The following is a 14,800-nucleotide window of genomic DNA, read 5'->3' as shown; positions in this document are numbered from 1 at the left end:
TCTAGACGTTTGGTAAAAGACGCATCTGCACTTTTCTGGCATCCCCAGAATAAGAATTACATACGTCAAATCTATCTGAAAAGGTACGTATTCATCGCCAACCGCTATACTTTCGTCACATTCTTTCTGCATACGCCTGTCCAGTCTTCACGAAGTTTATATTCACCGTTTTCGGTTGAAGTGCTGGATCTTCTTCATGTTCCATTCTGTTAGGAAGTTTCTCAAACTATAGCTATATTCACTTTCTTGCCCATATAAAGGCAAACGACTTTGGACAGTTCCATTTTTACTTACATCGCTTGTTTCACAATCTATTTCTCCTCAAGTATTTTATGCCTGCTATATGTAATTTTCTGTTACCTTTCTTTTTATTTATGCAGCTCTCAAGTACACACTACAGTTATGCTATCCTCATGGTTTATATATATTTCATTTTATTATGTTTTATGGTCTTGCAGTTAAATGTTCCACTGAAATTACCACATATCGTTTGAAATTTGTACATGTTTTCATCTACATTATTATCATTATCACTTCTCATATAGCACCCCGGATATTTAAAATTTGACATTCAAGAAATTTGATTTTTATGGATTGCAAACTTCATGTTATGTAATGAAATTTTAAGAATGTCTTGTGTGGTTGCCACGTTTAATCGCAGTACTGCTAGAAGGAGCTCATCTCGACATTTTTTATAAGCGATACACAACCTTCGATGATGACAAGACTTTTCTTCTCATTATCTTTCGTTGTGCGCGTGTTGATTCAGTAGAGATAACAGGAAATTGAATGCAACCTCTAAGTGTTTTCGGATCCAAAATTGAGTGGACAAATAACGGATGGCACGGTGCTAATTTCTCAATTTGTATTTTCATTCCTCGTGCTGTTGTTTATAAACTAACTATTTCCTGTAAATGACGCCAGCGATTTCCTGATTCAGGAAATAGTTTGTAAAATTTTTCTTTTTAAAATTTAGTCTTGTTCACAACATGTATGTTACAACAACATAGGTGACCGGTTTCGGACATATGACCATCATCAGACCCATGGCATCCTTCGAAGATGGTTGGTGGAGCACTCTTCTCAGCTCGACATCACAGCAGCTGAGAAGAGTGCTCCACCTACCGTCTTCGAAGGACGCCATGGGTCTGATGATAGTCATGTGATATGACCGAAACCGGTCACCTATGTTCTTGTAACATACGTGGTGTGATCAAGACTGAATTTTAAAAAGAAAAATTTTAAAAGTTTTTGATCACTGTTCCAAAAAAGTTTATTAAAATAGTTTGTAATTTTATTGACTTGTGTTCCTATACGATCACGAGTTTAATATGCTCAGAATTGGATTCCGCCTGATGCCTTTCTCTGATGTGCAGAGGTCGTCATCGGCTCCAGCGTCCTTCCAGGAGTTCCAGATGGAGCGCCGGGCGCCCCCGATGCGCCGTTCGTTGGGCCAGCGACCCCTGGGAACGGGGGCGGAAGTGGGGGTGGGCGTGGGCGGCCTGCGCGAACTCGACGGCGGCGGCGGCGCCTTCTCGGAAGACGGCGTCGTCTCCGACCCGGAGGCCGACGAGGACCTCGACGACTCCGCTGACGAGGACTCCACCAGCAGCACGTCCAGCTACGACCCGCAGTCCGTCACCGTGCCCGTCACCCTCTGCCTGGCCATCATGGTGGGGTGAGTCTGCTGAAATCAACGACGACAGGGCTCAAGTTTCTGGTACCGATTTGTTTGTAATCTGCTTCTCATCCTCTCTTCCAAGGAGCAGGGCGGACACTTTTAGATGCGACCCTCTAGAGCATTGCCAGTCAAACTGCGGTCCGCGGACGGAATATGGTCCGTATTAAGAATTCGTACGGCCCCCTTTTCTCAGTCTTATTTTGTAATACGAGTAATATGCATGTAGCAACTAGGCCAACACTCGAATCCACTAAGTCAACTAATGTTAAGAGCTTCTTAACAGCGTAGCTTTCCTGTTCAGTAAAAAAAAAAAGTTTGGCATTAGTGTATTTGACTGTGAGCTATGTAAAGTAGGCCACTTATCTCAGGGGTAGAGGGAAAAGTAGCATGACCACTGCTGGGTTAGGGGATGTGAGAAGAGGAATGTTTCATTGTTTATCTTGTAGTACCGACAGTTCACGGGTGTGTGCTACTCGTACCGATCACCTACTATGGTACAAATTTCGATCAGGCGTAACATGAATTCGTGAATACGCATTATAGAGACGGTCATCTTCAAATGTGGTACATAGTTGTAGGAAAGGTTATGAAAAAAATTAACGCTATTGTAATATCTTGGCCCCAGAAAATTATCTAATGAATTTATGTCCCGCCTAAGATCAAATCAAGAACTTTCTCAACGATTTGAAAATATCACTATCACAATGAAGAAAAGAAGACTGTCTTTCTATGGACATATTAAAAGGATAGAGAGGCTCGCCCACAAGATTCCTCTCTTCCAGGTTAACAGGAAGACAGAAGTTCCATGGGCGAAAGAAGTACACTGGGATATAGGAGAATGCGAGATCACGGCAGAAGAAATTGTGAACAGGCAGATGGGTAGGAGAAAGGTTGAGGAGGTGAAGAATTTCTTCGAGGAGAAAACGAGGAAGAAGAGAGTATTCTCGGTAGAAGAACTTGCACGAGTGAGCCAACGGAAGAAGAAGTACTGGCGAAAGAGGAAGGAAGAGAAATTTAGAAAGTGAGGGAAGTTGTGTAAACGTGGCCAGTAGATGGCTGTAACGAAAATAAATAGATAAATAATAGTACGCTATGAGCAGAAGAAAATTACATTAAAACTTTTAGTTACCATTTGTAATGATATCTCATTTTGCATAATGTAATTAAATGTATATACTGTTACTGTTGTTAATCAATTAACCACACAGTCACGCAGGCAACACAACAAAATTTCTTTAGACAACTACAGTGTCACAATGTTACCGTCGCTGAGCGTGGCAGCAATTTCAAACCGATAACAGTCGACATGAAGTGTTCCGAATGCTACAGTCTTTAGACGATCAGAACTTCGCTCTTAATGTAGCTGGTGTATTAGGATCTCATATCATACTAATGTAGTTACCAATTAATAATAAAGTCGGCGCGAGGTGCCGCTCTACATTGTCAATACTGGCTTTTCAGCAAACATGATTGACAACCACCTCATCAGAGAGTCATGGATATTTGCAGCGAGTGTGCAAAAACCTCTGGGAAGCTCCGACTCTTACGATGGCGCTATAACCGCCTTAGAGGGCACCGGAGGGGATCAGGAGTGTTCAAACTGCTATTTGCTCAGTTCGCTCCGATACTTTACTCTCTAAAAGGCTTCCAGCTGAGGAGACGTGTTATATAAAATGGTTCAAATGGCTCTGAGCACTATGCAACACTTAACATCTGAGGTCATTAGTCCCCTAAGACTTAGAACTACTTAAACCTAACTAATCTAAGGACATCACAAACATCCATGCCCGAGGCATGATTCGAACCTGCGACCGTAGCGGTCGCGCGGTTCCAGACTGAAGCGCCTAGAACCACTCGGCCACACTGGCCGGCACGTGTTACATAGTTCAGCTTTCCGTCCCCCTAGATGCTATCACATCGCTGAAGAGATAAAGAATCATGTGCACATGTGAAGAATAATGGATGGATATGTCAGACAGCAAGATGCAGCTAGTAATCAACAGTGCGACTGTAACGTACCTCCTTCCAGACATGCAACAGACATGAGCTCTTCTCATTCGTCTTCTCATAGGACACAGCTCTAAGACACATGGTTTCTTTCTCCAGCGAGAGGAACCTGCAACATGTGATGGCTGTGGTGTACATATTACAGTGCAGCACCTTTTGAGTGAACCTGTTTGACTTTCCGACAAGAAAACAAAGATTAATTTATCTAGAGAGACTAGTTTTACCCCCTAATGTGCCCTCTATTTTAGATTATCAGTGTGACACGGCTTTTAGGATTCTGTGAAATATTCGACTTGCCCCCTAAGCCATTTACGACTTTTTAATGTGTTAATTTCAGAGTGGCTAGCTCATTCCTTTTTTTAAGAGTGATAAAGGAGCCACGTATCGTTGTTTTGTTGTTTCAGCTGCGTTCTTGTATTACGTGTGTTATACGAGAGCATGCTTTAAACTAAAGCCTCCGAATTTATTATTCTGTTCTCAATATCGGCTGAGGTATTACACGCCATAGATATTACTCGGTCAAATTTCATGCTTCGCTGACGCAAGTTGCATCTCTCTGCCGATAGAGGGCTCCGAATTGTAGCGTGTAACGTGGCGGTGCGTTACGTAACTAGGCCGATGAGTGAGAAACAGCGTGCTGTAATCGAGACTGTAACTGCAGAAAACGTGCCTCCAATTGAAATGCATAGAAGGGTTAAAAATGAGTAAGATGATGATGGTGTCGACGTGAGTAATACGCGACGTTGAGTTGTTCGTGCTAGTAATGAAGCAAACGGTGGTTCTAAACTCAACGCATGTGAGAGAGAGCTCAGATATTTCGAAAATAAAAGAATATCTGCGAGGACTTCACTTTGATATGATGAAGCGATGCAAGCGGAGCTGAGGTAATTGGTTCGTGAACAAAGTGAAACATTCCACGCGGACGGTATCAAAACACTGGTCTTTCGTTGGGAGAAATGTGAATATGTTGGGAAAAAAATAGGAAGACACGCAGAAAAAAGACGTAGAATGTTATTATCATTTGCTTTATTTAAAAAGATTTAAGAGTTTTTACATAAAAAAATGTGGAGCCATTACTTTTAAGCACACCTTCGTTATAGAACGTTTGACATGCATCCGGAAAGCAAGCACATTAACGTGTCGCTTCTGGGATTCGGGGAGACGAGCATGCACCTGATCGAATCCACCTCTCTGATAAACGAGGACTGGTGAGCCGACAAGTCTGGACGTGGCTTCTAGGCGATTTCCTACAACCTACTAGGAAAATATAATGTTTTTAATCATGTCTCGCCTTAGACATACGTTATGAAAACGTTTTGAGATGCTTCTGACACTTGCACACGAGATTAGAGGTTAGACGCAGGCAGCTGGGGTACACAGATTCCATCCCATGTGGAGTGGTGCAATCAGGAAGGACATCCTGGCCACCAACTGCCTTGTCATTGCCAAAACCTGTGTATTAATTGCTGCCCCGTAGAGAAACAGGAAAGGGCAAGAAGAAGAAGAAGAAGAAGAAGAAGACGAAGAAGAAGAAGAAGAAGAAGCAGAAGAAGATGATGAAGAACATAACGTCTCACCGAATTTGCAATACCTTAAGGGGGGTAGGACGTCAAACGGGCCGACTTGGAGCAGGAGAGGCATCACAGGACATTTTCGTTTCCAGTGTCTATACTTTTACAAATAAATTCATAAAACTTTGTAAGCATCTCCAGGAAGGATTGAGGATTCATATTCATTGCAGTGGAAGTTCGAAAACATAACAAAACAATTTTTTTATGTGTGAAATTTCATCATTTTTTTACTTACTAATGGCTGCATTTGTAGCTATAGGTACACTTTTCTTCATAAGTTAGAGATATTCTTCGATGAATTTTGCACAGCATACATACCATACTTGCAGTTGTATGAAACTCTAGAATTTATTTAATTTATGAAAAAACGAATGATCTGTTGTATTTTAAACTTCATGTTTAGATAAAACACAAATTTTGCAGTTAATTACCTCAATTTTTACCACAGTTTTTAATAGATTTGGAAAATTCTAGAGTTTCATACACCTTTAAGTATGGTTTGTATGCTGTGCAAAATTCATCGAACCATCTCTCTTACTTATGAAGAAAAGTGTACATATAGCAACAAATGCTGCCATTAGTAAGTGAAAAAAATGATGAAATTTCACGTGTACAAAAAATTACTTCGTTATGTTTTCGAACTTCCACTGCTATGAATGCTTCCTGGTCATGCTGACAGAGTTTTATGAATTTATTTGTAGAAGTATAGACACTGGATATTAAAATGTCCTGTGGTGCCTCTCCTGCTCCAAGTCGGCCCGTTTGACGTCCTACCCCCCTTAAAAGATGCCTGGTAGTGTGACTTTGAGTGTCAACGTGGAAGATATTGGGACAGTTCAGCTTCTTTTTAGATAAGACTTTCGTGTATCTTTTATTTTTTTGAAACGATTTAGATTTTTTAGACATTATAGCTACATACATTTCAGCTTATTTTAGTAAGGGGCTGACTGTCGTTCAGAGCCCGTTCACTCACACACACACACACACACACACACACACAATTTTACGTGTGACCAGTAACTTCGTCAGACAGGTGGTCGTGGCTGAACCGGCGCTTCACCGCTGGCCGCCGTGTTGCAGGTACGTGTGCGGGGGCGCCTTCCTGTTCTCGGAGTGGGAGTCGTGGGACTTCCTGGACGGCTCGTACTTCTGCTTCATCAGCCTGAGCACCATCGGCTTCGGCGACATCGTGCCCGGCGACAAGATCTACAGCGAGGGCATCGAGCTGAGCTTCATCTTCTGCAGCATGTACCTGATGCTCGGCATGGCGCTCATCGCCATGTGCTTCAACCTCATGCAGGAGGAGGTCGTTCACAAGATCCGCTCGTGCGCGCGCTCCGTGCGCAACTGCTTCGGCTGCCGGTGACACAGGTGTGTAGCACGCGACACCTTTCTTTCTGTCGCTTGTGCCTGTTTCCTGCAGTGTGGCAGACTCGGCATGGTTAATCAGATTTGGCAATTTTAGTGTAAGGGGTGGCCGGATGCCCTTTCTGCCGCCACCCCGTACCTCCCGGGACAGAATTAGTGCACCCCAACTGTCTGCGACTAGTGTAATCCATGAAATAGCGAAATTCTTCAAGTGACTGCGATCCGTGTAACTGAGGCGGAATGTGGGGACCAGCCCGGTATTCATCTAGGGGGATGTGGAAAACCACATCCAGGCCAACCGGCACCCGACCGTCAATCCGCCGAGCGGATTCGAACCGGGGCCTACGCGCCTACCAGAGTCGAGAAAGCTGCGCATTGGCGCTCTCGGCTAACCTGGCGGGTCTGTAGCACGCAACACCGCCGGCCGTTTTATCCGTACAGCACCAACATTGAATTCAGCCACTAATTAAGGTTGGTGTCCATGTAGCATATGTAACACATGCTACGTTCCCCGCGCTGATGCGTGTCCTGAAGCCACGCTCCCGAACTTTTCATTGAAAAAATTAACCTTAGCAGATTCTGAATCTATTATATTGAAAATAATAGTGTGTTTACAGAATACAGACGTCGTAATTCTGCTTCATTGAAGCACATTTTACGTACACTGAGGTGGCAAGTATCATGGGACAGCGATATATACCGGGTGATCAAAAAGTCAGTATAAATTTGAAAACTGAATAAATCACGGAATAATGTAGATAGAGAGGTACAAATTGACACACATGCTTGGAATGACATGGGGTTTTATTAGAACCAAAGATATACAAAATTTCAAGTCCGACAGATGGCGCTTCATCTAATCAGAATAGCAATAATTAGCATAACAAAGGACACAAAGCAAAGATGACGTTCTTTACAGGAAATGCTCAATATGTTTACCGTCATTCCTCAACAATAGCTGTAGTCGAGGAATAATGTTGTGAACAGTACTGTAAAGCATGTCCGGAGTTATGATGAGGCGTTGGCGTCGGATGTTGTCTTTCAGCATCCCTAGAGTTTTCGGTCAATCACGATACACTTGCGACTTCAGGTAATCCCAAAGCCAATAATCGCACGGACTGAGGTCTGGGGACCTGGGAGGCCAAGCAGGACGAAAGTGGCGGCTGAGCACACGATCATCACCAAACGACGCACGCAAGAGATCTTTCACGCGTCTAGCAATACTTTTTTTTTGGGTCTAGTAAAACCCCATGTCATTCCAACCATGTGTGCCAATGTCCACCTCTCTATCTACATTATTCCGTGGTTTATTAAATTTTCAAATTTGTACTGACTTTTTGATCACCCGGTACATACACAGACGGTAATAGTATCGCATACACAAGGTAGTAAAGGGCAGTGCATCAGTGGAGTTGCCCCTTGTATTCAGGTGATCCATGTGAAAATGGTTACGCCGTGATTATGGCCGCAAGACGGAAATTAACAGCCTTTGAAAGTGAAATTGTAGTTGGATGTAGACGCAAGGGACGTTCCATCTCGGTGATCGTCAGCGGATTCAATACTTCGAGATCCACTGAGTCAAGAGTGTGCCGAGAACACGACGTTTCCACCATTACCTCCCACCACGGGCTAAGCAGTGGCCGACAGCGTTAACTTAATGACCGAGAGCAGCGGTGTTTCCGTGGAGTTGTCAGTGTTAAGAGAGAGGCAATAACAGCAGCAATCAATATGGGACGTAATCTGGTTGAGTGCGGCGAAATCTGGCGTTAACGGGCTATGGCTGCAGACGACCGACGCGTGTACCTTTGCCAATGCCGGCGCTCAGTCCCGAACCGCGCGACTGCTACGGTCGCAGGTTCGAATCCTGCCTCGGGCATGGATGTGTGTGATGTCCTTAAGTTAGTTAGGTTTAAGTAGTTCTAAGTTCTAGGGGACTGATGACCACAGATGTTAAGTCCCATAGTGCTCAGAGCTTTTGCCAATAGCACGACGTCGCCTGCAGCACCCCACCTGGGCTCGTGACAACATCGGCTGGACCACAGACGCCTGGTAAACTATAACCTGGTGAGATGAGTCCCGTTTTCTGTTAGTAAGAGCTAATGGTACGCTTCGAATTTGGCGCAGACTCTAGGACCCAAGTTGTCAACAAGGCATTCTGAAACCTGATGGTGGCTCCATACTTGTGTGGGCTGTGTTTACATGGAATGGACTGAGTCCTGTGGAAGTTCGGCTATGTGGAGGCCACTTGTAGCCATTAATGGATGTCATGTTCCAAAACGAGGATGGAATTTTTGTGGATGTCACTGCGTCATGTGCCAAGGCCACAATTATTCACGATTGGGTTGAAGAACATTCTGGACAATTCGAGCGAATGGTTTGACCACCCAGATCGTCCGACATAAATCCCACCGACCGTTTATGGGACGTAATGAACATGTCAGTTCATGCGTAAAGCCCTGCACCGGCAACACTTCCACAGTTATGAACGGCTATAGAGGAAACATGGCTCAATATATCGCTAGTTAAGTCCATACGACATCGAGTTCCTGCTCTGTGCTGGGATAAATGAGGTCAGGCGCGATATTAGCAGGTATCCCATGACTTTCGTCGCCTCAGTGTATTGCAAACCACCTCATGTGTTTAATTTACATATTCTCTTCCACTGTAACCTGTTGTGTATTAATAAGAACTTGCACCACAATATATTCGACAACGATATTTTACTCTACATTGTTACCAACGTTTGCCGGAAAAAAATTTCTATTATACCGTGCTGTCAAACGGCATAGGCCTCTAAGTGGAAGACGAGTTGAGTAGATTAGAAGTTGACATAGTCCCACACTCCCGTTTAGTGAAAAAATACGAGCTTAGTGAGAACACTTCGCTCTTAAAGGAACAAAATCGATAGATGTAAAGGTAATTTTCGAAGTGTGGCAGGACAAAGTACAATGCACGTATTGAAACTTCTTTATTTGAATATGTGAATCTGTACTTAAATTGCTGAATGATTGAGAAGATGAAATTTCTGTGTTATTTGATTCTGAAACAGCTGAGTAAAACTAAACGTACTGAGCCTACTTTCTCTCACTGACCCACAATATTGTAGCGCGACGCAAACTGACTGCTCAAAAAAAAAAAATTACAACCTGACTACAGATAATTAATACAAAAGAACGGCACTGAATAAGAAGCAATCCTGACAATAACCTATACATTTCATTAAGCACTTACAAAAATCTTCATTACACGAACTACTGCAATACACCGAGCGTCAATACTGCCAGGTAAATAAAAGATTCTAACTACTAAAGCCACTAACAACTAATAGGCATGTGGTAAGCAAAGGAAAGATTTTGTTGCAAACCAAATAATATATTTTTTACCTTAATAACGTGACATCCAGTTCAAACACGAGTATAAATCGTCATTGTCATCCAATACAAAGATATATAATCATGAATAATTATCAATGTCCAAGTCGGATACTTCCAGATCGTTAGCCTACGCTAACACTTCAGATCTCTGCCCTCCATCGATGCTAACTACTCACATTTATTCATCATTGCTGGCTATTCACCTCCAACTGCCCGACAGTACTTCCATCACTGCTCGCGAATAACTTCCAACTGCCTAACAGTACTGGCGATTATCTTCCAACAACGAGTCCGACTAGCAACAGGGTCTCTTACAAAGAAAGCGCAGTCAGAGATCCAATGCAAAGCGCTACACAGCGCTGCCAACACCGAAGCAGCACACTTACAGTGTATAAATGATCTATACAGAAAGTGTCAGAAGCTCTCGAAGAGTGTTTGTAGGTGATGGGGCTGCCTGTAATAAGGTAGCAATGTCAGCTGACTGTAGCGAACACCAGCTGATAAAGGCCTGGAAGGTGCCCTTGACCGCAAATAAAAGTAAGCTGTTGACACATGCACAGGTGAAGATATCCATTACTGTACAATTACACTATTGGTGAAAAATTTCTGGAAATAGTAACTAACGTAAAATACCCTAAGAGTAACATCTGGAGCGACTTTAAGTAGAATGAGGTGACATAAAACAAATAACAGGAAAATCAGGTGGTAGACGATATTCGTAGGATCATAAGATAGTCATCCACGAAAGATGTGGCTTACGAAGCGCATGTCCGACCGTTTATTGAGTATTGCTCCTCAGCCTGTATCTCTTGGAAGGATAGATTAACAGATCAGACATACTAGAGCCAATTAAGAGCGGCGCGATTGTTATGAGTTCGTTTAGTCGGTACGGAGATGTTCTCCAAATTGCGGTGGCAGAAACTACATGAGAGGCATTGTGCATCACGGAGAGGTTTACCATCGACATTCCGAGAGGGTACGTCCGGGGAAGAGTGGCCAACATATCACTTGCTCTCTCACACGTCTCACGGAATGATCATGACGACAAAATTCGTGAAGTTGATACGGCGGTCTACCGACAGTTATTCTTCCCACGCACCATTCACGAGTGGAAAGGCTGATCTGACAATGGTACTAGAAGTGCCCTCTACCACACACCGTCAGATGGCAGGTGGCTTGGTGAGTATAAATGTAGAAGTAGGTGTACATGTCTGACAACCAGAGCTAGTTTGAATTATAGTTAGTGCTATTTACTGATGTTTTTCCGATATAGAGGTACGTTTCTCTCACTAATTGTAAAGTATCCCTTTACAGTAGCGTTTCGTACAGTGTTCCGACGCATGTTTGTAAAGTTTTTATCCAGTTATTAAATGTTTACAGCCTTGAGATACGGTTGTCTGCTCATTGTCTCCCAGCGAATGTCGCAGTGCGTTATGTTTGCTGATTCCTCCGTTATAAGCACAACATAGATATGACTTTCGCAGAAAGGTGTGTCTCGATGTGCTATTGCGTGTTCTGTTCCTTAGGAGTGCGCTGTGAAACTAAATCAAGAAGTTGAAACTTTTCGAATTTTTCATACGACACATTTTATATTTAATGTGAGCAGTAATTGATGAACTATTTCTAGACGGTTTCTGTCTGCTGGTAAAAAACCTAGGGTTGTGGGAACCACTGGCTTACTATTACCACTAAGTGCAAACCAGAACACTATGATCACTCAGTGAATGTCAGCGTACAGATGGCCTTAGTAAGTACTGGCAAAATCCTTCTCAAATTTATGATGGAGAAAGCAGTCACTTATAAAAATCAAGCTAGTGTTTAAATTAGTGAGATAAAATGTTTTTAGACGTTACATTCGTCTCCTTATATGCTACTAATACAATATGTTTAATGCTGAAACTGCTACCGACGTATATATCACTGCACAGTCATCGTGGCTCCTATGCTACTGGCATACGAGTATTAATGCGACGGAAACCGAGCATGCCAGGAGAGTTAAAGCCGGATATATATGTTTTGACATTTTCTTAGTAAATGCTCACTGTGAAACACAAGCTGTATGTGGGTAATTGCAAGGCATGTCCCTCTCTCTACCACTACTTACACGAAAAAAGAACCAATGCAGTAGATAAAGAAACAAGAAAAGTATGCCAACACTGGAAGCCAAACTGCAGACAGGGGAGATGGCATTCAATTCAAAAGACGCTATGTCGACTTAGAAATGGCATGACAAAAAGAGACGCATGCATGATGGCGAAATGCCATAATCTGCAGAGGAATCAAATGTGAAATTGGACCGCGAAACTACTACCAAAAAATTAAAATCAAAATGTGCGTTGGATTACAACGAGTGTATGAGAGTAGCGAAAAATACACGTTACTTAACTCAGCAGATCAGTCCATTTCTGGACTGTTAATAAGCACAAACCATGGCCTCGCAGATGTCGCTTTATGACAGGGTACATTTTCATTCTGAGACTATCATCTCCGACCATTTATTCTACCGCAATGAATACAAAACGCTATAAAATATGTTCGTATCCTTCCGGATTAGCGTTTCCTGAGGCGTAATATGGGGATCAGGCATTAACCACGAGAAACACATCCATACTGTTGAAAGGTAGTTAGCAAGAAACTGTGAAAGAAGTGACAATCTAAAAAAAAAAAAAAAAATCACCACTCTCACATAAAGATCGAAAAATTTAATTACTTATAGCAGGACCTATGTTGATTTAATTAAACAAAAATGGTTCAATTGGCTCTGAGCACTATGGGACTTAACATCTGTGGTCATCAGTCCCCTAGAACTTAGAACTACTTAAACCTAACTAACCTAAGGACATCACACACATCCATGCCCGAGGCAGGATTCGAACCTGCGACCGTAGCAGTCGCACGGTTCCGGACTGAGCGCCTTAACTGCGAGACCACCGCGGCCGGCTTAGTTAAACATCCAAACAATATAAATAGCTGCCGTAAGGACACAATAAAACAAAGATGCTGAAAGAACCAGCCAGGTCCTTTACAATTAGCGGATAATAAGAAGAGGAAGAAGTCAACTCTGGCCACCAGTACTGTAGGGGTGACGCCCTAACACTACTCCCGTCTGACACGCAAACCTCGAGATGTCAGACACTCAGTGTTAAATCCTGCCTAGTCGTCGAATATGGGGTGTCTAGGAAATCTGCTTTCTCGGATCGCTAGGCAACAATTCTAGCAAATCGTATTAATGATTTTTTTTGCGAAAAGCAAATGACAATACTACGAGAATTATATGTGTCGCAAACAAAGGGCGACAGACAAATAAGAAACCGTTTCAGTATAGCAATTCTTAAGTCGCTGCTATACAAGTAACTAGTCTTTAAGCCGCTGTAGAACTGGCCCGCTGCCAGGTGGGGGCGGCGCTTATGTCCTCTTCGCATAGAGGCCGCTGCTGTCGCGATGTCGTCCTGAAGATGGGTCGGTCAGCGTGAAATTGGATGACGTCTTAACAGCCCTCTCTACGCTAGCTTTCCCGACTGTCGTGAAGGCTTTTGACTTTACGGTGTAACACTCAGATCAGTACCAAACGTTGTGCATCGATAGAGTATAAATCAAAACTCCGATTTAGTTCGTACTGGGTGCTGTCGTCCAGTACAGCGGGCGTAAACGTTAATTAAAAGTGACACCAGAAGGACCAGAGCACAGGAAAACCGTAACTGTGAGTAATTAATTTCGAATGGCCTCCGCGGGTACTGGGTTTAAATGCCAATGACGTTATTTTCTACTGTATTAAGTGTTTTTTGAACGTTATGTACTTATTATTAATCTTATTATTTTGTTTGTATTACCACTATTAGTTTTATTAAGTGTATTATTATATTACTTTCGCACGTGTGATGCAATTATTCCTTTATTTTTCTGTTCTGATTGTGTATTCTGTGACACGGCTAATGTACAGATTTATTTCTTTTAAAGAAACAAAGCGAAAGCAGACTGCCAAGAGGACACCGCTGTAAATTCCAAACAGCCCTTTTAAATGTCTTAAACCTGTTGACCCATATAACACTTTCACGCATAATACAAAAAAGGGAAAGAAAACGTGGTCAGTAGGATTTGAACCCGGGAACATAGGTACGACGATGTAACGCTCTACCAATTCACGCGGAAGCCACTCTTAATTAATTGGTTACAGTTCCACTTTTCCTATGCTCTGTGGTTTTGGTGTTACTTTTACTTAACGGTTACGCCCGTTCTGCTGAAAGACAGCACACAGTACGAACTAAATCATAGTTTTGGTTGATGCTCTATCGACATAAATGTAAATGTCGTGTGACTAGGACTTCCCGTCGGGTAGATCGTTCGCCGGATGCAAGTGTTCCGATTTGACGCCACTTCGGTGACTTGCACGTCTATGGGGATGAAATGATGATGATTAGGACAACACAACACCCAGTCCCTGAGCGGAGAAAATTTCCGACTCAGCCTGGAATCGAACCCGAGCCTTAGGACTGACATTTTGTCGCGCTGACCACTTTTTTTTTTTTTTTTTTTTTTTTTGCAGAATGGTGTAACAATAATAAACATAAACTGCTTCTAGCATTTTTTTTTAAATATATAAGACGATGACTTTATAAAATAAAATTTTTCCGAGAAACGTAAATAAGTGGACTTTTTTTTACATAATAGTGAAAAAAATATCCTACTTCTGTCAGTACAAAAGAAAAACGGTCTACGCTCCTCTTTTGGGCGCGTACCTCGCTAATCCCGTCATACCTCGCGTTGGTGTCGGGTACGTCTTCACTTGTGTTTGTGGATCC

At 42.7% G+C, this 14,800-nt stretch overlaps 1 protein-coding gene across 1 annotated transcript in view; it reads left to right on the top strand.

Moving 5' to 3' along the window:
* Window positions 1-14,800, top strand: part of LOC124545869 (TWiK family of potassium channels protein 18) — a 1,287,501-nt gene that overhangs the window by 1,192,666 nt on the left and 80,035 nt on the right. The window contains exons 7-8 of the mRNA XM_047124829.1: window positions 1,377-1,678; window positions 6,340-6,630. Of these exons, the coding sequence (XP_046980785.1) occupies window positions 1,377-1,678; window positions 6,340-6,625 (588 nt within the window). The 3' untranslated portion in view covers window positions 6,626-6,630. The remainder of the gene's footprint in view (window positions 1-1,376; window positions 1,679-6,339; window positions 6,631-14,800) is intronic.

The sequence above is a fragment of the Schistocerca americana genome, chromosome 8 (genome assembly GCF_021461395.2).
Source record: "Schistocerca americana isolate TAMUIC-IGC-003095 chromosome 8, iqSchAmer2.1, whole genome shotgun sequence".
Taxonomy (NCBI): Eukaryota; Metazoa; Arthropoda; class Insecta; order Orthoptera; family Acrididae; genus Schistocerca; species Schistocerca americana.
This window is presented reverse-complemented; position numbering and strand designations above follow the sequence as displayed.